Consider the following 23,320-nt stretch of genomic DNA (forward strand, 5'->3'; position numbering starts at 1 on the left):
AGCCAATCAATCCCATTTTTTCCTCCTTCCGCCTCTATTGATCCGGAGCCCTGCAAATGTCAGCGGTCTGCCTCCAACAGCATTCTTGAGCGCCTGCCAAACCCGGCTGCCTTATATAAAAAAAGTGTTTTTTTCCCCTTGTGCTTTTAACCACAATGATGTCGCATTGTTCTAGGCACATTTTCAAAGCAGGTGGCAACGGAGGTTCCCAGCTCTGCCAAAGCATCCTTTTGGAGCAGAAGGCTGGCTTTATTAAAGATCAAAAGCTGAAAGCAAAACCTTGGAAAAAAAGCAACTGACCTTAAAGCACTTAGCTAATTATAAGTGGCCCACCCACACCATAGCAGAATGCTCACGACCTTACATTTGATGTGGGGTGGTGGCTTTTTTCACATCCTTCTAAATTGCTCAAGAGGAAACGGAGGTAGTGAGAGATTTCTTTGGAATCCTCCCAGGAGGTGGGTGCGAAGCGGGTTTGCCCAGAAACCGGGTATTGTTGCAAACAGGCCTTGTTGCGAAGGTATTTGAAAGCAATTTGGTTTGGGATGAATAATAAAGAGCCATTGGCTTTACAAAAGACCAGCCCCTCAGCTGTAGATTTGGGTTTACCCAGCTGCTCAGGCGGAGAACCAACAGGTGCAACATCCTCTTCCCTGCACCTGCTAATATACACTATAATAGGTGCACCCAAGATTCATACATAATCCTAGGCCCTTTTTTTTAGCCCTCAAAATACAGCTGTTTGGCTCAGGTACCAGCAGCAGGGCAGGCAGAAGACAGACAGGTGGAGCCCATTTTTCTGCCACACCTGTTTCCCCCTCTGCAGGGCAGCGGAGATCCAACCGGTGCAGCCCAGCCCCGTCTCGCTGCAGCGAGGAGAAATGCCAGGAAGAGATATAGATATAAAAAAAAATGTATTTTTTCAAGGCACAGGTGGGCGGGGCGAGCGACTCACACCTTCCCGAGGTGGGCGGGCGGGGCGAATCGGTTATGCAAATGAGCCCTCCCGCTTCGGCCAATGGCGGGAGGGCAGGAAGGGATCAAAGGGGGGGCGCCGGACGAATCCGAGGGCGGCAAGGAGCTTGTGAATGGGGAAGGAGGGAGGGAGGCGAGGGCGGAGGAGGCGCGCGTTCAATCCCGCTTCTGAGCCAGGCTGCAAAAGCGCTCGGTGGAGGGGATCGGGGTGGAGGAGATCCCCGGCGATCCTGGGAGGGAAAAAAGGAAGGCGGCTGAGGGGGAGGGAGAGAGAGAAAGAGAGAGGCGGGAGGGAGGCAGGGAGGCAAGAGCCGATCCGAAAGTAACTTTTGCAAGGCGAGGCATGGCAGCTGCGGGTAGCCGGGCGTGGACGCCTCTCTGCGGCCGGGCTTTGAGGTAGGAGGAATAGCAGGCTCCAGCGGACAAGCCCGGTCTCCTCCCCATCCTTTCAGCTCGAGGGGAAGGGAAAGGGCGCGCAGGATCGGGCGCAGAGTTGAGGATCTGCTCCCCCTCCCCAGCTTTGCCCCCCCCTTCCCGGGGTGTATGTGGGTCTGCGCGTCCCCCCTCCCGGGGAGAGATCGTCTTTGCCGCCCCGGTCCGCTTGCCCGAAGGGATTCGGGATTTGTCGGCGCGGGAGCCGAGGAGGAGGAGAAGAAGCAGAAGCAGAAGCAGCAGCAGCAGCGCCCGCGGAACGGCCCGCCACCAGCTGCGTGGCCGGGATGGAGAACGCGCACAGCTTGACGGCCGACGAGGTGCTGCGGCGGTTCGAGGTGCGGGAAAGCTGCGGGCTGGGCGCCGAGCAGGTGCGGCGGAACCGGGAGAGATACGGCCCCAACGGTGAGTGCCCGAGGTGGGAAGCCTCGCCCATAGGATCGGGGGGTCGGGTCGGGTCGGATCTGTGGACCCTGACACGGGATGGGCGCATGCACGCGCTACCTTGGTCTCTATCCAGTCGAAGCTGCCTGCGTGATTCGGTGGGTCCCCCCCTACTTTCTCGCTACGACAACCCTGCGAGGTAGGCTCGAGGTTTCATCCTAGGCCTTTTGAGTCGGTGGCCTAGTAGTCTACCTGGCAGGGTGGTTGTGAATAGGGAGCAGCCGAGGCTTGGCTGTTGCTTGAGCTCCCTGCAAGAACAGCTGGTGAGAAAGGTAACACTAGATCCTCAAGAGCAGTGTTTTTGCAAGGCTAATGGATCCCAATGACTTCCCTTGTCCCCGGGCGGTTTATTTCATAACAAAAAGAACTGGGAGAAATACCTCATTTTGCGCAAAGCTTATTTCACTTCTCTGGAAGCGATTGCCCCTGAGCTCAGAGGGAATGAGGAACCCACTTGACGCAGGCCTTCCTGCTAATTAAAAGGGCCTGATCCTCCAAATATGGGAGCCCCCCGCTCTGCTGCTTCCTAGCCTAAAGCACACACAGACTGGGGGGCACAGCCCTCTATCTGGAGGGACTCATCAACTGCTTTCAGGTCACCTACAGCCCAGACTTGAAGGTGGGGGGCCTTCCCACCCCCCTTTATCTGCAGTAAGTTAAGGTGGTAGACTGCCTCTGGACATGGAGGTTCCGTTTAACGATTGCAGCCATTAGTATGACCCTGTCTAGGAGGTTTCCCTGATTCTGAGGGCGGGTGCACTGCCTCGTTTAAAGGCACATTTACCTCCCCACCCACACCACGGTTGCTAGATCAGATCAGCGTTTTGTTTCTGTTCCGGTCAGCCAAACCCTTTTGGAAAGTTTGCAAAACGCGGCAGGCCTCTCTCTTGTGGTTTGTCTTTTGAACTTTCTATTTACAGGTAGACTGCCTCTGAGCATGGGGTCCCTAATGAGCCCCAGGAGTTGCAGAGAAGGGAAGTGGCTTGACTTGGGGGTGTTACATTGGGGGGGATCCACCACAGGTGTGGGACAGGAGATCCGTAGTAAGAAACCTGTGGCCTTTCAGAGACGATTGGACCCCTATCAGCCCCATCTTGCCAGTGTTGAGGGATGATGGGACTTTTAGTTCCATGGCAGCCCAGGTAGTCCAGGACAGATGGGGGGGGTCAGCCTTGCACTGTTATTATGTGATGTACTATCAACTCTATGGGTGACGCATAGATATGAATAATAGCACCTTTTTTGAAGTCCTACCATTAAAAAAAAGCTTTGCCAAGGTTTTACAAACTAAAGACAGTGGCTTCCTTTACAGTATTGAGTCAATTCCTCTCGTGAACGGTTTTCCTCTTTTCGTACTGCACCTCTCAGTAGCTGCTAAATGTTCACGGATTTGGCCCAACCCCGAGCCATATAACGCATCCCTATGCACTGTATAATTTCATCAAGTTGTTTCCTAAGGCAATGAGGGCTAGCTGCATTTATTTACAGTGTATGTAGCGCTTTGAGTAAGTTGGTACACAGGGATAAACTCCCTAGGTTGGTAAAGAATGTATACTTTGAAGGTGTACTATGCTGTTATTTTCTTGCTGGTATTATCCTGAGATAATTTTCAGGGGTGTAATTCCTCTGTGCTGGAATTCAAAAAGCACCCCATAAATTCACGAGTCCTTCTTATTTGGCCTAAGCTTAAAACTGGCTGTGAAAAACACTGGTCTAATTCGACTTCTTGTAGGCCAGCGATTCATTCAAGAAAACCTTTTTCCTTTCTGGTCTCCCTTGGAGAACTGGTCAGTTAGCTGTCTCGAACAATTAGCAACCCGTCAGCTTAACGAGAGCCGTTTCCCTAGCAACGGTAACAACATTTATGTTGTTTTAATATTTGTAGAGTAGCTCAGCTCGGCTTTGGGGGCTGATTAGAGGTTTTCCCCGGACTTTTTGGCTGTCCAGAGGTTTTTTGATTTCAGCTCCCAGAATGACCAGCAGAGACATCTGGATGAGCAGCTGCTGAGAGCCACCTACAGATCTGAGTCATAGGAAAATAGAGTTAGAAGGAACCTATAAGAAAAGCTGACAGGCGATGATCTGATTTCTTCTTGAATGCCTCCAGCGTTGGAGCGGTCATCGCCTCCTGGCTTCCATTGTCGTACTTCTTGAACAGTTAAGAAGTTTTTTTTAAAATATATCCAGATCTTAAGGGCCAAGCGAGATACCACCAAAGGTTTCTTTTCATTTAAGGTGCTTTTTTTTCCAAATAGCATCCGTCATTTAAAAAAGAGGGGGTTGGTTTTGGTGGAAAATCTGGTAGCTTTTGAGGTCTAATCAGTGATAGAGGAGGATTTAACCCCTTTCCTCCCCTGCTGATTGTCCTGAAGGGGGGGCCGTCCACTGAAGTTAGAATTCATATAGGGAGGAAATGTCGTGCCCCCCCACCAAACCAGCTAAACCATGCTGTTCTCTGATGAAAAGAAAAGACCCATCAACATTTATAGAAGCCCCTGCTTCTCAAAGATTTTGTAATCATTTATAATCATTTCTCGCGTTTTTAAGAAGTTCATTTCGTTCTTGATCACCGGAGAGGCCACTGGCATACATTTCAAAGCTTGCTAGAGAATGGCTCTTTTAATAATATTAAGCGCTTTAAACCTATTTTGCGTCGGGCGGCGGGCCAAGTCTTCCCTTGGGATTAGGCTAGAGACGCTCCAAGTTTCCATCCTTTTAATATACTGCCTCCTTTTTTGGACAAAATATATTTGGTGGCGACCAGGAAACCGCCGCGTGTCAACTTCCGTTTATTTAAATAAAAACCTGTGTGCCGGTTTCCGGGTTTCGTTCCAAGGACCCGTCACTGTGCTTTGAACCATCGGTCTGTATTTTTAGGTCCATCGTTATAGGAAATGTTGTAGGGTTTCCCTGATGATCACCCCGGACGACCACAATTTCCCCCCACCCATCAGGTGCTGAAGTATGTTTTCCCGTTCCTGAAAGCTTCTGTGTCTGTCTGTCTGTATTTTCAATGGGGCAACCTAAAAAAATACATGTAGTTTTGGAACCTCCTGTTTTTGTCCATTTCTGTCTTTTCCTGGGCTCTGCTGGGCCCATGGACGGGTGCCCCCCCAAGGCTACCAAACGGAGCTGTCCTGAAATGGATCAGGTCCGTTCTGTCCTTGAGGTCTTCTTTGTCGGCTTCTCTCTCTCTCTCCATCCAGTCTGGTCCTGCAAGCTTGGGGAGGATGAGTGTTGTCATTTCACACCTCTGTCCGGCTTCGAGTCAGGAAAGGCTGATCTTTCGTGGACCACCAGTTGGTCTCCAGAGTTTCAGACGTGGTTCTTTTCTGAGATCCACCATCCATTTTCTGGGTGAAAACCAGCAGCTCTTCCTACGGAGTTGAAGCCATTTCCTTAGGGAACGACGAGGATCTTCCTCAGTTTCGCTGAGAGACAACCTTCCTGTAATGATGAAGCCATTCCAAGTATGACATTTCTGCCCCTCCACGGTCAGGCAAGGAGAATCCAACTTCCACCCCTACGTCTGTAGGTCTCTGGCGTCTCTCTCAGATATTGTCAGACAGGGTTCTTCTAATGTAGGTTTCCCCAACCTTGCCTCCTCCCGGTGTTCTTGGACTACAACTCCCAGAAATCCTGGCCAGCACAGGGAGTGGTGAAGGTTTCTGGGAGTTGTAGTTCAAGAACCTTTGGGGAGCCAAGGTTGGGAATTGCTGTTCTGTTGGTTGAAGGCTGGCGATGATGAGTGAAAGATACTCACAAAGGGGTATCCAGCAGGTATGAGTTACCCGTCGTGATCTTAGCGAGAAATCTAAAAGTGTTACTTAGGAGGTGGACTATACACCTCCGCTGGCCAGGATAGCTCCGACGTCTTGGGAATCTGGTGGAAGCCGTGGGTTATCGGGAAAAGAGGCACATAAACACCATAATTTGTGCAAAATTTATTTATGCCTTACTTGTGTGGGTGTTTGCTTGTTTGCTTCACCGCTCGCTACGTGGACACCGTAGATATCCACGGAACAAAAGTTAAGCCTTTGTGTCTGAGAGAGATCCTAAAAATCATGGAATTGGAAGTGGGCGACAGACGACGGCTTTTTGCGGTAATGGAATGAATGGCTTAACGTCGGTGATGTTTGGAGATGGGGCTGAAACCCCACCGAAATAAGCAAATTTTGAAATACTGCTTTTGTTTAGCTGCTTGAACGTGTATCCTCCTTACGGTCTCCGATGTGGATATTTTAAATTTAATTAAAAAAAAAAATATACAAAAGCCCAAGGATCTGTAGAATCAACATCCATGAGAAAGTGGGATCAAACGGTATGGGATTCAATGGCAATTTAAATGAAATTGGAGTGCAGAAGACCTCAGTTTCCTTGGGGTTAAGGGGCTTGTTATCCCCTCCCCCCCCCCAGTTGAGGCTTCATGGCAGAAAATTTGGTTATCCTAATGTCAACAAGGGTGGAACTGCTCACCGAGCGAGTGTGTAAACCGCACCTGAGTCAATATTTGTCTAATTTTAAGAAGCGGGTTAGAAAGGTCTCTTCAGCCCTGGCGGCATTTGCATATGCAAATAGCTTTGATGAAGCTGAAGTGACAAAAAAGGGCGAGCTGGAAGATATTAAAACAGATGGAGGAAGGGATGTGATAGGTTTTAAAAAAAAAACACGCACACACATCCACAATAACCTTGTACGCTAAATTGAGTTTTAGAAACAATCTGTTCTCAGCTGCACATTCTTTTTAAATAGCTGCCTGGGGTGTGTGTGTGTGTGTGTATGTTTGCATCCTTTTAAAGAGAAAAGGCTGTTTACGGTTGAGAAGAATCTGCTGTAATGGGTGTTTTTATGATTTATGCAGTTTCCCACTCGGTGGCTTTAGGTCTGGGTGGCCACGCTCCAGAACTTGAATCTCCAGTCTCTCCCCCCTCCCACCATCCGTACCCAGGTTGAGAACTCCTGAATGTTTTCTGACCCCCATCATCTTCATAGGGTTGTGTAGGAAGCTGGAGTGAATGAAGGATGGAGCATCTGGTTGTTACTTATGTTCTGTCAAGTAGCTTCGGACTTACGGTGACTTTGTGATTGACGAATGACGGACTTCCAAATTGTCCTATCATCCAGAGCCCTGCTTATGTCTTGCAACTCAGGGTCGTGGCTTGAGTACATCCATCTCATACCAAGCCTTCCTCTTTTCCTGCTGCCTTCAACTTTTCCCAGCATTATGGTCTTCTCCCATAAGCTGGAAAGTATCATCAGCCCTTGTCAAGGAGGCCCGGTGGGGGAATTGAACTCCCAACCAGAGCTAAATCACCAGGCTATCCAGCAAGGCAGCAGCTTGGTTGAGTTTGGGTCCCCCATCTCACAACGCCACACTTCGGGTGAGATCATCCTCCTTCCATTTTAAGCTAGCATCTTCCTTCTGAGTGTAGCTTCAGCCTCCAGAATAAGTAGAGGACGGAGGGATGTTTCCAACAAAATGATATTTCTGTAAACTCCCACAGCTGTGATTCAAAGGAGTTTGAAGTTATTTGGTCTTGGAATAAGAAGGGATCTAAACTACACCATTACAGCAGTTTGATGAAATAACATTCGGTCTTTTGGAATTTTGGGATCTGTATTTTATTGGTGGGATTTTAAAGCAGGCATTAATGGTGTGAGAAATATGTATTTTGTCTAATTTGACCTCGTGTGAATGCACCTAGCCTTTGCAGCAGAGTTGGCACGCCACCATGAGCCCCAAGGAGCTTGCTTTGGAGGAAACCTTGACGGGATTCCGTTGCACCACTTCTTGAAAGTGATGGATCTTTCCCCAAGCATCTCAATAGGATTTTTTTTTTCTCTTTTTTCCTTTTTTCTTCCTTATTCTGTCTGGTATGGAGGGGGAGGCCTGTTTGACCAGCAAGGGGCCTTCCAACATCCCTGTGGTTATGGGTAGAGGGCGATACGGCGTTGGCGCAGCCCCCACTCGTGTTAGTAGAACGGTGAACAGATGTTTGAAGGCTGTTCACTGTTCTGAGGCTGTGGCCAACCCCCAGAATCGAGGTAACCAGTTCAGCCAGCCTTCCACTCTAACCCTGCTGCTGTTGAATGCCAGGTCTGTATCCAACAAGCCCCAGCTAATTCAAGATCTTATTCTGGAGGAGGATGCAGACCTGGCATGCATAACCGAGACGTGGCTTAATGGGGAGGGTGGACCTCCTCTGGCCCTCATCTGCCCGCCCGGTTATGATGTCCAGCACCAGGGTAGACTGGAAGGGCGGGGGGGGGGAGTAGCCATTGTATATAAATCCATCTTGGAGGTTACCAGGCGCTCCTCGGCGGTAAGGCCTGGTCTAGAAGCCCTCCACGTGTCGATTGGGGCCAGGGATGGAATTGGGATTTTGCTGGGCTACCGCGCTCCCTGCGGCCCAGCCACTTCCCTTCCGGAGCTGGCTGACTTTGTCTCCGCGGCATTGTTGGGATCCCCGAGGCTTTTGGTCTTGGGTGATTTCAACGTGCATGCGGAGGCAGAGGTTACTGGGCCAGCTTCTGAGTTCTTGGAAACCATGGCTTCCTTGAACATGTCCCAACATGTCAACGGCCCCACCCACGTGGGCGGTCACACACTGGACCTGGTCTTTTCCTCCAATTGGGGTGAGAGTGGTCTGATGGTGGCGGACCTGGTGTCAGTCCCCTTGTCATGGTCAGACCACCACCTGATTAAATGTAACCTCACAGTGGCTCTCCCCCCACGCAGGGAGCAAGGGCCTATTGCTATGGCCCGCCCTCGAAGACTACTGGATCCGATTGGTTTCCAAGATGCCATGAGAGGGATTACCACTGACCTGGCTAGCGCTCCTGTCGACGTTCTGGTGGACAGCTGGTCTACCGCTGCCACCCGGGCAGTGGACACGATCGCGCCCAAACGCCCTCTCCGACGCAGAACACGTCCGGCGCCCTGGTTTTCCCAGGAGCTCCGGGCGATGAAGCGAATAAGGAGAAGGCTAGAGCGTAGATGGAGGAAGAACCCGACGGACGATAATTGGATAGCCGTTAAGGTCGCAACTAACCTTTACCTGAGTAAGGTGAAGGCTGCCAGTAGATCATTCTTCGCTAACCGGATAAGCGAAGCATCCAACCGGCAGGCGGAACTTTTCCGTATAGTACGCGACCTATCCGGAGTTGGCCCGGGAGATCGGCCTCCCCCTAGTTTTTCTCCGGACCAATTTGCGGCATTTTTTAAATCTAAAGTGGAGGCCATCCGCCGGGAGCTCTCTCCCTTTTTAAATACAGTGAGTCGAGCTGAGATGTCCAGCGCTCCGTCTTGCCCGGTTATTTTTGATTCTTTTCAGCCAGTTACACCTGACTCTGTGACCAGAGCGCTTGACCGCTGTCGGGCCACCACCTCCTCCTTGGACCCTTGCCCGGCCTGGCTAATCAAAGCAGCCAGGCCGAAAACAACTGAATGGGCCGCAGCTATAATAAATGGGTCTTTCCTTGAGGGCAGATTTCCATCTGCCCTCAAGGAGACACTCATTAGGCCCATACGAAAGAAATCTAGTTTGGCGGCGGACGAAATTGGCAATTACAGGCCCGTCGCCAATATTTCTTTCATGAACAAAGTGGTGGAGAGGGTGGTGGCAGACCAGCTTCAGGCGCTCTTGGATGAAACAGATGCACTGGACCCATTCCAGTCGGGCTTCAGGCCGCGCCATGGGACAGAGACGGCATTGGTCGCCCTGTATGATGATCTCCTGAGGGAGGCCGACAGGGGCAAATTGTCTCTGCTGGTCCTCCTCGATATTTCGGCGGCCTTTGATACCGTCGACCACGGTATCCTCCTGGGGAGGCTCTCCGAGTTGGGAATCGGTGGCCTGGCGTTAGCCTGGCTCCGTTCCTTCCTGGAGGACCGTCCCCAGAGAGTTCAGCTTGGGGAGAGCTTCTCGGCCCCGTGGAACTCCAATTGTGGGGTTCCACAGGGTTCGATTATCTCCCCAATGCTATTTAACATCTATATGAGGCCACTAGCGGGGGTCATCAGGAGGTGTGGAGCGATGTGTCACCAGTACGCTGATGACACTCAGCTCTATATCTCCTTTTTGCCAGCTGCAGGTGATGCCGTCCTGACCCTTCAGCGCTGCCTGGAGACTATACTGGAATGGATGCAGGAAAATGGTTTGCGGCTGAACCCGGACAAGACGGAAGTCCTGAGGGTGGGGCCCCCCGTGGTTGGTGGCCTGGTTGGCCCTCTCTCCTTTGGGGGGGCGACCTTGGCCCCGGCGAGTGGGGTCCGCAGCTTGGGCATACACTTGGACCCGACGCTCACCATGGAAACACAGGTGACGTCGGTTGTCCGCTCCGCCTATTTCCATCTCTGGCGGATTGCCCGGCTGCGGCCCTATCTCGACACGGGGGCCCTCACTACCTTAGTACACGCGCTCGTAATCTCAAGATTAGATCACTGCAACGCGCTCTACGTGGGGCTACCTTTGAGGCTGATACGGAAACTTCAGATGGTGCAGAACGCAGTAGCCAGACTTCTTACCGGAGGGAGAAAATACCATCATATTTCTCCCATTCTGGCTAGACTGCATTGGCTGCCCATTTGTTTCCGTATCGACTTCAAAGTTTTAATGCTCACTTATAAGGCCCTAAACGGTTTGGGACCTCGATACTTGGCGGAACGCCTTCACCCACCAAGTTCTACCCGAACCACTCGCGCGAGCCTGGAGGTGAGGCTGAGGGGCCTGACGCCGAGGGAGGCCCGGAGAGAGAAGACAAGAAACCGGGCCTTCTCGGCGGTGGCCCCTCGCCTTTGGAACAACCTCCCTCCTGAGATTCGCGCGGCCCCTTCGCTGGGTACATTTAAAACTCAATTAAAAACATGGCTTTATGTCAAGGCCTTCCCTCCTGCCAGTGTTTAATTTAATTTAATTTACTTTTTCTTCTTCTTTTTCTATTTATTATTTATGATTTATTATGTTTTGTTAATTGACATTTGATATTTTTGGATTTATGCTGTTATAATCTGTATATTTTATGTTAGCCGCTCAGAGTGGTACTGACCTACCAGATGGGCGGGATACAAATCAAATAAATAAATAAATAAATAAATAAATAAATAGGATCGTTGGCTTCCTTCAAAGTGATTTAGAACTCCTGACGGCGTTGGATCGGGACCGGCTGGGTGGAAGCTGGAGAGGGCGCCAATGTTGTGGAGTAGGGTCTCCACTGTGGGTTAACTGTTGGAGCGTCTTTTCCCAACGTGATCTACTGGCTTCAGTAGGTCCTCCCAGGCCCTGATCCTCTGGATTGCCCCTCCAAGGGAGGCCAGGAAGTCAGCCACTAGAAACAGGGCCTTCTTTGCTGTGGCACCAATACTTTGGTACTGAGTGCTGGCGGAGTTGTGCCTCCCTCCCTCCCCAATATTGCAGCCCATATATATATGGGCTGCATTTTATTTTGCAATTTTTGCCTATGGCTGCTGTCGCTTGAGTGGTTTTCATCTGTACTATGGTGTTTTTTTTTCCGCCCCCAACTGCAAACGGCCCACGCTAGTGCATTATCCAAATGGGGCAGTATGCAAATTTAATAAATAAATAAACAAATAAATTCAGTTTGGATTTTTCCAGGAGCTTCCCAAGCAGCTGAACTCTACCCCCCTAGTTTCAGCACCTTGGAGAGCTCAGATAAAATTCAGACGTGGCTCCGCTGCCCACTTTATGCAAGACCCGGCTTTGTTTGAGCCTCCCTTGGCCCATTCGTGGGAGGCAATGAATATACTGTACATCTCCATTTGTCATGACATACAAATGATTTTGTCAGGGTATGATCTCAGCGGTACAAAGGAGAGCCGGCTTGTTTGTGATGGATGACTCTTGTCGTGAAAGAGGGAGTCCATTTATAAATGACTGGCGTACGTAGCTGTTGTCAAAAAAACCAAAAATCTCTTTGGAATGGCGCATTTTTCTAATTCTGTAATTAAGAGGCGCTTGCCGTTTGCCATGTTTTGGAAGGCGTTCAATAAGCAGAGGAAGCCAATCTGAAGTGAATCAGCATCATCCCAACGCTTCGAGGGACAGCGAAGCGTCCGGAGGAATTCCAGCTGGTGGCAACCACTCACAGGAACAAAAAATGGCCATAGGAATCAAAATGTCATAGTAATTTAGAGTGTCCCATAAGGACAGGTGGGTGTATAAATCATTGAATCGCCTTGGGCTTCCCCTTTTCTCTTGGTCTCGCCTACCTTGAAGGGATGTTGTGACGATAAAACTGGGGCGAAGAGCCATTTATTTGAGCTCTTTTTAAAAAAAAAAAAAACACCAGGATACATCTATGCAGAGCCTAAAATGTTCTATAAAATGGCTTTGTCATTGCTTTGCCATCGGAGTTAACTTTCGGGATTTGCGAAGTTAGCCAATGCATTCTGAGAGTGTTATTCCTTTTTTAAAAATTATTTTAAAAATCCTTTTAATAACGGCACCATCACCTCCATCTATGACCCTTGGGAATAATGTACAGGCCATAAAATGCTGCTGGTTAACACGTTAGCACCGAATCATCGCGTCGACAGCTACGGGCGTAACTCCGCTCCTTTCTCATCAGCGTTGTTCGGAATTCAAAATGAATCTAGTTGTATTCATTTTTTTTAAAAAAAACAGGATAATCCGATGTTTACTCTATCACTGCGCTAATGGAGCCATCCTTTCTGGGTCTACTTAGAAGTAAGACTTCTTTTAAAATATGCAATTCAGTGGCTTTATAGCTATCAAGTGCCATCCAGTAGCGTCTTAGTTGGTTTTCCACGGTATGGGAGATGTTCAAGAAGTGGTATTACTGGTGCCGCACATCCCGGTGAGTTTCTGTGGCTTGAGTGCGAATTCAGACACAGGTCTCCTGAATCCCCATCCTCAATCCCCACCTTGGGTCCCCAGATGTTCTTGGACTGCAACTCTCAGAAATCCTGGCTCGTGGTGAACTTTGCCATGTTTTGGAAGGCCTTCTGAAATAACCTCACCCTCTAGAAGCCCACCGCTTTTGCTTTGAAGGAATGGGGTGACCCGGCAGCTGAACCAGCGATATATAGATTTATTAATTCCTTTTTTAAAAAAAACAAAACAGAAGTGATGAATCTATCACAATGCAAATAGAACGATCTATTTGCATTGTGTGGTTTTTCTACTCCTCCCTCCCCACGGGGCCTGGTTGTTAACCGCCCGGCTAAGCTCAAGAAAAGTTTGGTCTGTAAAATGTGCTGGGCGAGACGAAGCAAATCTTAGCAAATTGTTTTGTTAATGAGCATCCGGGTTGCTTCCGACCTATGGCAAGCCCATGGAAGAGCGGTCTCCAGAATATCCCATTCTCAGCGGCTCTGCTCTCCTCTTGTAGATTCAAGCCTGTGGATTCTTTGAAAGAGTTTCTCCATCTCGTATTTTGGTCTTCCTCTTCTCCCGCCGCCTTCTGCCTTTCCAAAAATTATGGTCTCTTCCACAGAATTCTTTCTTCTCTGAATGTGCCCAAAGTAGGACAGCTTCAGTTTCAACATCTTTATTTGCCCCCAAAGAGAATGCAGGCTTGATTTGAATCTAGGACCCACTTGCCAGAATGGAGAATTATGGGATCGGTGGTGTGAAAAAATATATATGCAAAAATGCCATCCTTAGTAACAACCTCAGGCTGGAAACCTAAAGAAAGAAAGAAAACGGGTCCAGCACAAAACTGAATTTCTTAAAAGTATTGAGAAACAGATTGATTGAAGGGAATCCTATGCGGATTTGAAAAGAACAATTTACAACGAATCCCATTATCCCCCATACTGTCTTGGTACTGAGTTGAAGAAGGTGTATGTGTGTGTATGGATGTGAAACTCATGCTCTGTTTGAAACAGTCAAAGGATCATCCTTGGTAAAATCTCCTCTCCAAGAGTTCAGTGACACCAACCCAATTATTAGCATCAACCGGCAATCCGAATGAGGTGCAGAGCTAATTGAAAAGATATAAACATCAGAGCTGCCTTCTGCCAGCCGGAGAGGTGGGCTGGGTGTTTTTTAGCACCGAGCAGCGCAGTGGTGTCGCGCAGCCGTTTAAAACACGTGAGCTGAACAAACCCTTCTGTCAACCTCCATTTCCTCCTCCTCTTGTGATCTGAGGGTAAAAACGGCCTCTTTTACAGGACAACGTTTTTATAGGGGTTTCCCCCCCCCCCCATCTGCTCCAAGGATTTGCTGAGGTGCTTTGGACCTCACTGGCCAAGGAACATGTCATCTGCTGGATGGCCCTTCTCTTATTTATTTCTTTAAAATATTTTTACCCCTCCTTAGAAAGGATCCAAGGTGGCTCACATCATTCAAAGTATTTAGAAGCTAAAAAGAGGAAGTCTACCAAGATTTTTTTAAAAAAGCTGAACAGATATTACCGTACATTAAAAACGGTAAATAAAAGGAACACCGAAAATGGATTCAAAGCAGTAAGGCATAACTTAATTTTCCTCCGCTTTGGGGCTTGATTAAGTCTTTTTATTGATGATTTTAATTTTATTGCCTTTTTTTTTTGGACTGTAAACCGCCCCAGAGTAGATTTGTCTAGGTGGGCAGATAGATAGATAGATAGATAGATAGATAGATAGATAGATAGATAGATAGATAGATAGATAGATAGATAGATAGATAGATAGATAGATAGATAGATAGATAACCATCTATTAAAAAAACCCCACTCAGGCAGCCAGTCATTGAGGGAAAGCTTGCCTAAAGAGAAAATTTTTTGTCTGCTTTCAGAAGGACAGCAAAGATGGGGCCCGGCTGGCCTCCAGTGGCAGGGAGTTCCAATGACTAGGAAAAGCCAAAACACTGGTTCCCTAATGTCAATTCTCTTTTCCTGATGCAAACCAGGAAGATTTGAACATGTTCTCTGTTCTTTGAGGATACTCTCTCTCTCTCTCTCTCTCTCTCTCTCTCTCTCTCTCTCTCCCATTGGATGAGCCGGAGATCAGATTTTTATTTCCTTGTAGATGGTGAGTGCATTGGTTCTTGATGTGTTTTTCCTTCTTAAATTTTGATCTTCCCTTTTCTCCTGTCGGCTCGAGAGAGGGTGTTTGGGCTCCTTCATCTCTCTCCCCCCCGCCCCAAAACCCTCCAAAAGGCTGGGAAGGCTGGGAGTGTTTTGCAGGATTAGAACCCAGGTCTACGGAATGGCATTGCAACATTCTGCCCAGGTTGTCCTTTAGCCATTACTGGGAACTGGCTTTCACTCCCTGGAGGATGATCTCCATCCTGCTCTCCTCTGTTCAGAAGCATTTCGCATCCCGAGAAAGAGAAGGGAGAAAAACACCATCAAAATGAAAACCCACCACACTTCCTGAGTCATCCAGATCAGCTTTCTCTTTTTTCTTCACGTCGCCCACCTACCGGCCCCTGATGCACAGACTTAAAGTGTCTGATTCATAAACATTCAGCTCTCTGCCCTCCTCCACTTTTCCCCACGTCCCCGTAGAGAAATCCAAAATATTCAGGTGCCATGGATGCTTCCTACATCGCTGAGAACCTTTGGTGCACAGAACAGCAGGTCCCGCTGCCCAACGCTGGCCATCTCGAAGTTTCAGGTTGGCTTCACCTAACAGGTGTCCCGGGATGGCCACACCTCTTCTAAGGTGTAGCTGCAGGTAAAAAGAGTGGTTTTCTTTTGGCTGGTGTGTGGCCAGGATCCTCTTTTATCTAGATCGGGGGTTCCCCACCTTGGGTCCCCAGATATTCTTGGACTACAACGCCCAGAAGTCTTCACTGCTAATTATGCTGGTCAAGATTTTGGGGCATCGTCGTCCGTGAACATCTGGGGACCCAGATGAAAACCACGTGTTTAGACCATCGCAGAAAGGGGCGTGCTTTGCATTTTTATCACCTCCTCCGGGCTCAGCTGCACATGCTCCGTTTTGCACTGGTTGTAGAACTGGGCACAATCGGTTGTGCAACCGGTCACGTGGCCAGAAGCCAGCAGGAGTGGAAAAAAGGTGGCTGCTGGCTTGATCGCCTTTCCATTCTCCCCCCCCCCTTAGTTTTTCTCCCTAAGGATTTTGGGCCACGTTTGAAAATATTTAAAAAGCAGCTGCTCTTCTGACTTGGTCCTATTTTAAATATTTTAAAATAGTTTCTATTTCAAATATTTATATGGTACCTTTGCGTCCCCAAGGCAGCTGATGCACAGGGAAAGAATTTATAAAAACAACACTGTCTGGTCCTGATGAAAAAAATCAATGAATTGAAACAGCCGTCGGAAGCGTTCTGCGATCCAGCGTGATAGCCATGGACGCTTCGACAAGGTTCTGGGGGTAGGCATGCTTTAGAACCATGGTTGGTTTCAGGTAGGAAGGTGGGGAAGAAATAATAATAATAATAATAATAATAATAATAATAATAATAATAATAATAATAATAATAATAATAATAATAATAATAATAATAATAATAATAATAATAATAATAATAATAATAGGTTTTCGTCCCAGAATCTTAACTAAAAGTAGATTGAGAGACATGGGTTTTTCAGGACAGCCTGCTGAACGGATAGAGCTGCATGGATAGGCCCGTTGGACCAGTTTGCCCACGTTTGAGGCCACCACTGAGAAGGACGTGGGCAAGCGTTGAAGATCTGGGAATCATTTGACAAGACAGTCGGCCGGGATCCAAACGGCCTTCAGGGTCCATACCAGCTGCGCAATATGAAATTTTTAAAACATCATGATCATGTCAGTTCTAGGTTTTTAAGAACGGCTTCTCGTTTTCCTGGTGGCGGAGACACTGGATTTGGCCGGCAAGCCACAGAGTTTGCAGTCCTGCCTGGGCGCCCACCCATCATTCCGTCTTGAAGACGCGTCTCAAGTTCTGGAAATTTCACATTGGGGTTGGGGGCCCTTTCCAGTCACCGTTAAGATTCTCAGGCTGATTTATATAGAACAGTGGTTCCCAACCTTGGGTAGCCCAGATGATCTTGGACTACAACTCCCAGAAATCCTGGCCGGCACAGCGAGGGGTGAAGGCTTCTGGGAGTTGTAGTCTAAGAACATCTGGGGGAATCCAAGATGGAACCACCGGTCTAGATAAATCTATATAAACCTTCTCCTGGACCTTACACAGTGTTCTCACCTGCCCCTTTAAAGCCCCCCAGGCTTCCTCCTTTATTCCTATCTCCAGACACACCTCTACTTATCAATTTCATTCATTTTAGCTCTTAGGTTTTCCAAAGTTCTCCTCCTCCTTCTTTCTCTCCCGCTGTTCTTATGCTTGGAGATGCCATGGTGAGCACACACACACACGCACCCCGAGATCTTGTGTCCATTAGTGAAAGAGGGCCTGGATGTCTGAGCCTTTTGATTTATTCCATAAATACAGTGGTTCCCAACCTTTGGTTCCCAGATGTTCATCGACGTCAACGCCCAGAAGTCTTGACCATCCCATTGAGTGGCGAAGCAAAGGGCGCATGCATACACACCGAGGCAGTCAGCATAGAAAGACACAAACCGTCCACCCCAAGTTTCTGGTTCTCAAAAGTCTCCATCACACAAATCAGCCGCTCTCATCGTTCTGCATGAAGGTGGGGAGAAACTGGGGGAAATGGTCATTTGTGCAAAAAGGTGGGGGGGGGGGAAATTCATACCCATGTGAGAAGTCTCATTGGTTATTTTAGGAAACAGCTTGGGCTGTTCACATCCTTAAAGAGACAGCCGTTGTGGTTCTTTTATCTGCATCCTCAAGATGTTTCCAACAGCTTCCAGTGGGTGGATCTTGAGATGCGTTTGGGGGAAAAACATTCATTTTCAGCTAAATTGCACAAAATCTTCCAAACTGGACATTTGGGGGGTTGAGAGAATGTTGAGGTCTGAAAGACAGGAATACTGGGGAAAGCGGTACCGACAGCTCTCCCGCTCTTGCTAACTCTGCAGGGCTCACTTGCTGTTGCTGGGATGGAGCTGGTGCTAGTCAGATGTTTTTCTTCCAGAAAAAGAGCACCTTGGCAATGCATGTGATGAACCAGAATGAGTAGGGGTGATTTGAGCCTGTTGGATCCTAACTTCATACTCCCTTCCCATGGGCTATGATGGTTAGGGGTGACCGAACATCCAGGCCTACCATAAGAGATAATATATTTGGATTTCAAGGACTCTCTGTGGCAAATACAGGCTTCAAAGTTATGTGAACCCTTCCCAACTCTGTGGCTCTAGATGAAACTAGATAGTTTCCCTTTCGACAGGATGGTTCTTTTAAAATTAATTTTAATAAAATGAAACAACAAAAAATGCGCTACTAAATGTAACATAGTAAAAACAAAATAGAACAGTTAGCCAAAAAAATAATAACAGTTTCCCATAATAATCACAATAAATGTAATTTCGTTAACTGAAACATAGTGTGCCCCTTCACTTCGACCTACATGGATAACTTTCCGTTTTCTGATTAATATTCCAAATCCCCTGATTTCCTCCGTAACCCTCCACGTTTCTTGCGAAGGTAAATAGTTTTTCCCTTTTATTCATATGATTTCTCTAAAATCTCCCCAGATGTCATTAAAAATATTTCCATTCAACAATCCCTTTGAAATCTTAACTCGTCATGTATTACAGATCTCATAATACACCATTCAGATAACTGAAAATCGTGCTTTCCATTTTGTTCGCTATTATTAATCTTGCTGCTGTTTATAAAATAGAAATTGATTCTTCCTTCGGCCTTGAACGTTATCTAACATTGTTCCCGTTTCATTTTCTAAAAGTCTTTTAAAACTGATTTCCTGAGGTCTCGGGTGCAGCAGTGTAGCTTTATGAGAGCATTAACCAAAAAAAAATGAACTTTGTGGCCTTCGTGAACTTCGTTGGGGGCTGAGGAACAACATTCGGTGGTTTCTTGAATGTTTCCATTATGTACTTGATCAGCTTGTAGAGATTCATTCTTCCGTGGGATTAAAACTTCTCTAACTGCTGTTTCAAGAAACGGTTAGAGCTAAACTGGAAGCTCGCCTATATATATAAAACTATATATTTAATCTTCTTAATTTTTCTTTTGTTCAAAATAATTATTGTGCCTTTGAGGCGGAAAGGAAGATTGATTAATTTAGTTTGCCTTGATGATTAAAAAAGCACATGCCACTCATTAAATGTCTGATGTTTTTCCTGTGCTTTCATGCTCGTTTTATATTTTTCACTCCAAAGTGAAAAATACAATTCAATATCCCTAGTGAATTGCTGAAGTCATTTTTTTTGGCATTGAGGAAGGACTTCTATTGTTTGTATTTACAGATGGGGAAAAAATATCTACCCACCTCCGATCCTGGTGTGCCCTTTTGAGACTCCTCCGTTTCCAAATTTAGCCCATGATTTAGGATTTTAGAGACAGAGGGATTTATGACACGGGGGAGGGGGGAAGTCAGAAGGCAAAATATTTATTTATTTATTGTTCTATTTATTTCTTAAATTTGTAGACCACTCCCATTTGTGCAATGACAGTAAGGTACATGTAAATCAAAATAAAGTATAAAATGCCACTCAATCAAATATATGAGAATATTATAGATCAGAAACTGAATATGAGCCATCAGTGTGATGTGGCTGCAAAAAAGGCCAATGCTGTTTTAGAAGTCTAATCTCTTGAGAGAAACTGATTCCCCTCTATTCAGCACTGGAAAGACTGAAAGAACCAGGGATGTTTAGCCTTTAGAAAAGAAGACTGAGAGGAGATAGGATAGCACTTTTCAAATCCTTGAAAGGTAGACCTACAGAGGAGGGGTAGGATCTGTTCTTGATCATCCCATAGTGCAGGACATGTCATCATGGGCTCAAACCCCAGGAAGCCAGGCTTAGGGTGAATATCAGGAAAAATGTCTTAACTGTTAGAGCAGTACGACAATGGAAGTGCTGAACGCTCCAATGCTGGAGGCATTGAAGAGAAAATTGGAGCATCCTCTGTCAGATTATTCTAGGATTTTGTCGAGGGCGATTCTAGCTGTCATAATGTCCTTTGCTCTACTTTGATTTCTTTCTAATTTGAACTTGCGGTGTTTTATTGCAGATTTATCGTTGCATTACCAAACATTTATTAATGTTTCCACATTTTTCCTACATGGTGGCTGGAATCCTATCATGTGGTTGATGCCAGTGTAAATCCATCAGTGCATTTTTAGTAGCCATTGAAAAAAAGCCGGTGTAGGCACTTTTCATTACACACGGCTGCTGTGTGACAGCAAATGCCGACAGAAACTTGCCCAAAAGATGCAGAAAGAGCATCTTTTGCTTTTTAAAAAAATTTCTAAATGGCTGAAATGGCCTGTTGCTGAGTTTAAGAAAAATTGTAACATCCAGTCCATTTCACGCTAACAAATAAAAAGCTGGGACTTTATTTGACAGCTAGGAGGAGGGGAAAAAAAGTTGCAAATCTCTTTACACCGAGCAACACAAGCTGGCCTCCATCATTATCTTGTTTCACATTTTCTGGCAGGATCATATAATTTTGTTCGCTGAGCAGTCTTTCTGAACCTGCTTTTATTATTATTACTGTATTTGCAAGTGGGCAGAATGCCACGTTGTCCTGGGTTGGGTGCCTGGCTGAACTCGATGCCAGCAAAGGACAGAACTTCACTCATCTGTAAAAAAAAAAGTGGTGGTTTTTTTTGCACCGAAGTGCATTTTTGCAGGTGTTCACTGGTTATTATGCAAACATCCGGAGAGGGCTATGCTTCGTACCTCCCTCTTAGCGGCAGCTTGGAAAGTTCAAGGTGTCCTCTTCTTCCTTGAAATCTGGTTTTTCTGGCCATGAGAACTGGACCGACCACAGCTTTGCTTGGGGGACAAATGAAAATCCTTTCCTCTTTCCAGCATTGCTCTGGCGTACGCCTCTGGGGCACAGAACCATCTTGAATGTCATCCAGTGAAGACAGCCTGTCTCAATGTCTTGGTTGAAAAAGAGCAAATCTATGTGGAGACAGAATTATAAAAGTGTGGAGCTGGAAGGAACCCCAGAGGTCATCTAGTCCAGCTGTCTAATTCATTGGTTCCCAACCTTAGGTCTCCAGATGTTCTTGGACTACAACTCCCAGAAGCCTTCACCACCATCTCTGCTGGCCAGGATTTCTGGGAGTTGAAGTCCAAGAACATCTGGAGGCCCAAGGTTGAGGACCACTGGTCTAGTCCACCACGGAAGTACCATATTTTTCTGTGTATAAGACTATACTTTTGTCTAAAATCTTTAGACTAAAAATTGAGGGTCATCTTATACCTGGGAGTAAGCTGAGGAGAGGACAAACACAAGTGGAGGGGAAAGCAGGGATCAAAGCGCTCCTGCAGGGCTTTGATCCCTTTCCCCCTACACTTGCTAAGCCCCACTTAGGTTTCTTAATTTTGGATTAGAAAAGTGGAGGGGCGTCTTATACACGGAAAAATATGGTATTCTCAAGAGATGACCCTTTAACCATTCAAACTTTTCAATGAAGGGAAATCTACCTGCCTCCGAGGCAGTCCATTCTACTCGAGGTCACAGGTGAATGCAAAATCTCGTTCCTTTTTATTTGCATCCTTTTTTTTTAATCCTATGGAACCTCAGGAAACAAGCTTGTTCATCCTCCCTAAAGCAATTGTTCAGAAACTTGGTTCTCAGCTGATCTCTCAGTCTTCTCTTCTGGAAAGAAGTCATACCATTAAATCACACAATTCCTTGTTACCGGGCGTAACGTGGCGAGCAGGACAGTTTAATATGCCGCTTAGATCTCACTGCAGGACATGCAGGATGTGAATGAAACAGTACTAATTTACACCATCGTTTGGGAATCGAAGTACCATATTTTTCGCTCCATAAGACGCACCTTTCCATAAGACGCACCAATTTTTTTAGGAGAACAAAACAGGAAAATATAATCTGTTTTCTTCGCTCCATAAGACGCACAGACGTTCCACCCCCCTGTTTTGTGGGGGAAAAGTGCGTCTTATGGTGCAAAAAATATGGTAGATTTACTTCCGGAACCTTTAGGAAAATCATCAGGGGATGGGTTGATGTTTACATAGAAAGTTGCTTTGTGTTGACTTAGGTCATAGGTCCATCCGACCCAGTAAGGTCAACTCTGACTGGCAGCACTGGGTCTCCATAGTTTCCGGAAGCATTTTTTCTCCTGCAACGCTATAGGTGTGAAGTTGAATATTGTGTTTCGCCTTCACATGGATGATAAAACCTAGATAGAATGCAAGAGAAATGGAATGTGTAATATACAAAGTTTCCATGGCAACTGTGAACCAAGAGAGGGATGGGTTGAACATACTCCCCATGACACATCAAGGTAAACATATAGAAAAACTGAAAGCCTTTGGACTAAATGGCAGCAATTGTGTTGGTGATGATGTGTTACTAGAAGTGAAACATTTCATTCACCTTTGTGTGGCGTGTGTCAGTGTGGAAAGGAAGAATCTGGAGTTCCGGGAAGAATGAATCTTATTAAATTCTTGTTTTGAAAATGTAAAGGGCCTTTTATGCAGTACTTTGAAAAGGAACTTCAGAGCCCCTATGGATTCCTTGACCACGAGGCCCCGGCTTTCCAAGGACAGTAATTCATGCAAAATATCTTTAGTTCCCTTTCTCTCCAAAAGCAAAGCGTACACTCAAAGTAAGCACAGAACAATTGCCCCGATTGTCAAGAAAGCTAGGAGCAACCCATCCAGTGCTTTAGAGTTTTAAACAAATTAGTGCTCATCCTCATTTGGGGCACTAATTTGTGCACTCCGTGTAACTGAGGGATTTTACACAGTTTCCCACAAAACTGGAGCATTTTATTGCAAACGTTGGCAGATGTATGAGCATCGCCGTTCTTGCCGACACGGGCTGTACTGGGCAATTCCTCGCCTGCGAGGGGAAGAATATTACAGCAGGTATCGACAATCTATCAGTGTGATGTTGGCGAGAATCCTGTTGGTTGGTTACACCAGTGTACATGGGATGGCATGCACTGCAGTGGCAAATGACCAGCAATTAATGAGTCACTGCTTGGATTCCTTGCTGCATGCCAAGTCACACAACGGGTGCGTGACAAGGAATGTACGCAGCGATGCCTTAACTAGTAGCAATTTAGCACAGCAGCTTTCATCCTTCAGATTCTGCTGTCTTAAGTGTCTAGTAGGTTCTTGTTACTGCCGTGCCAATTCTGGTGGAAAGGGGGTAAAATCCCTCTTTGTAAATCATGAGCAAATAAGAACCTGTCTCCCCAAAATGTCATGTTTCTAAGATCCGTAATGCCAACAGTTGACTTTTCAGCTCTGCGTTTGGCTACTGGGGGAGTCTGGATAAGAAGAGAATTTTCCTCTGGTCCGCCTCTACCCGTTCTTTCCTTCCTGGAAAGAAAACAAACACAGGCCGGCTGAGATAATGACGGCTTGATTTTACTGATCAGTTTTGCATGGTTAGCAACAGTTCTGTTTTTGATGCAAATCAAACTCCCCAGCATACCTCGGTCTCTTAGAGATATA

At 46.7% G+C, this 23,320-nt stretch overlaps 1 protein-coding gene across 1 annotated transcript in view; it reads left to right on the plus strand.

Moving 5' to 3' along the window:
* Positions 1–1,542: 1,542 nt before the first annotated feature.
* Positions 1,543–23,320, plus strand: part of ATP2A3 (ATPase sarcoplasmic/endoplasmic reticulum Ca2+ transporting 3) — an 82,062-nt gene continuing 60,284 nt past the window's right edge. Inside the window, exon 1 of the mRNA XM_072978461.2 lies at positions 1,543–1,812. Coding sequence (XP_072834562.2) covers positions 1,695–1,812 — 118 coding nt within the window. The 5' untranslated portion in view covers positions 1,543–1,694. The remainder of the gene's footprint in view (positions 1,813–23,320) is intronic.

Source organism: Pogona vitticeps, chromosome 7, assembly GCF_051106095.1.
Source record: "Pogona vitticeps strain Pit_001003342236 chromosome 7, PviZW2.1, whole genome shotgun sequence".
NCBI lineage: Eukaryota > Metazoa > Chordata > Lepidosauria > Squamata > Agamidae > Pogona > Pogona vitticeps.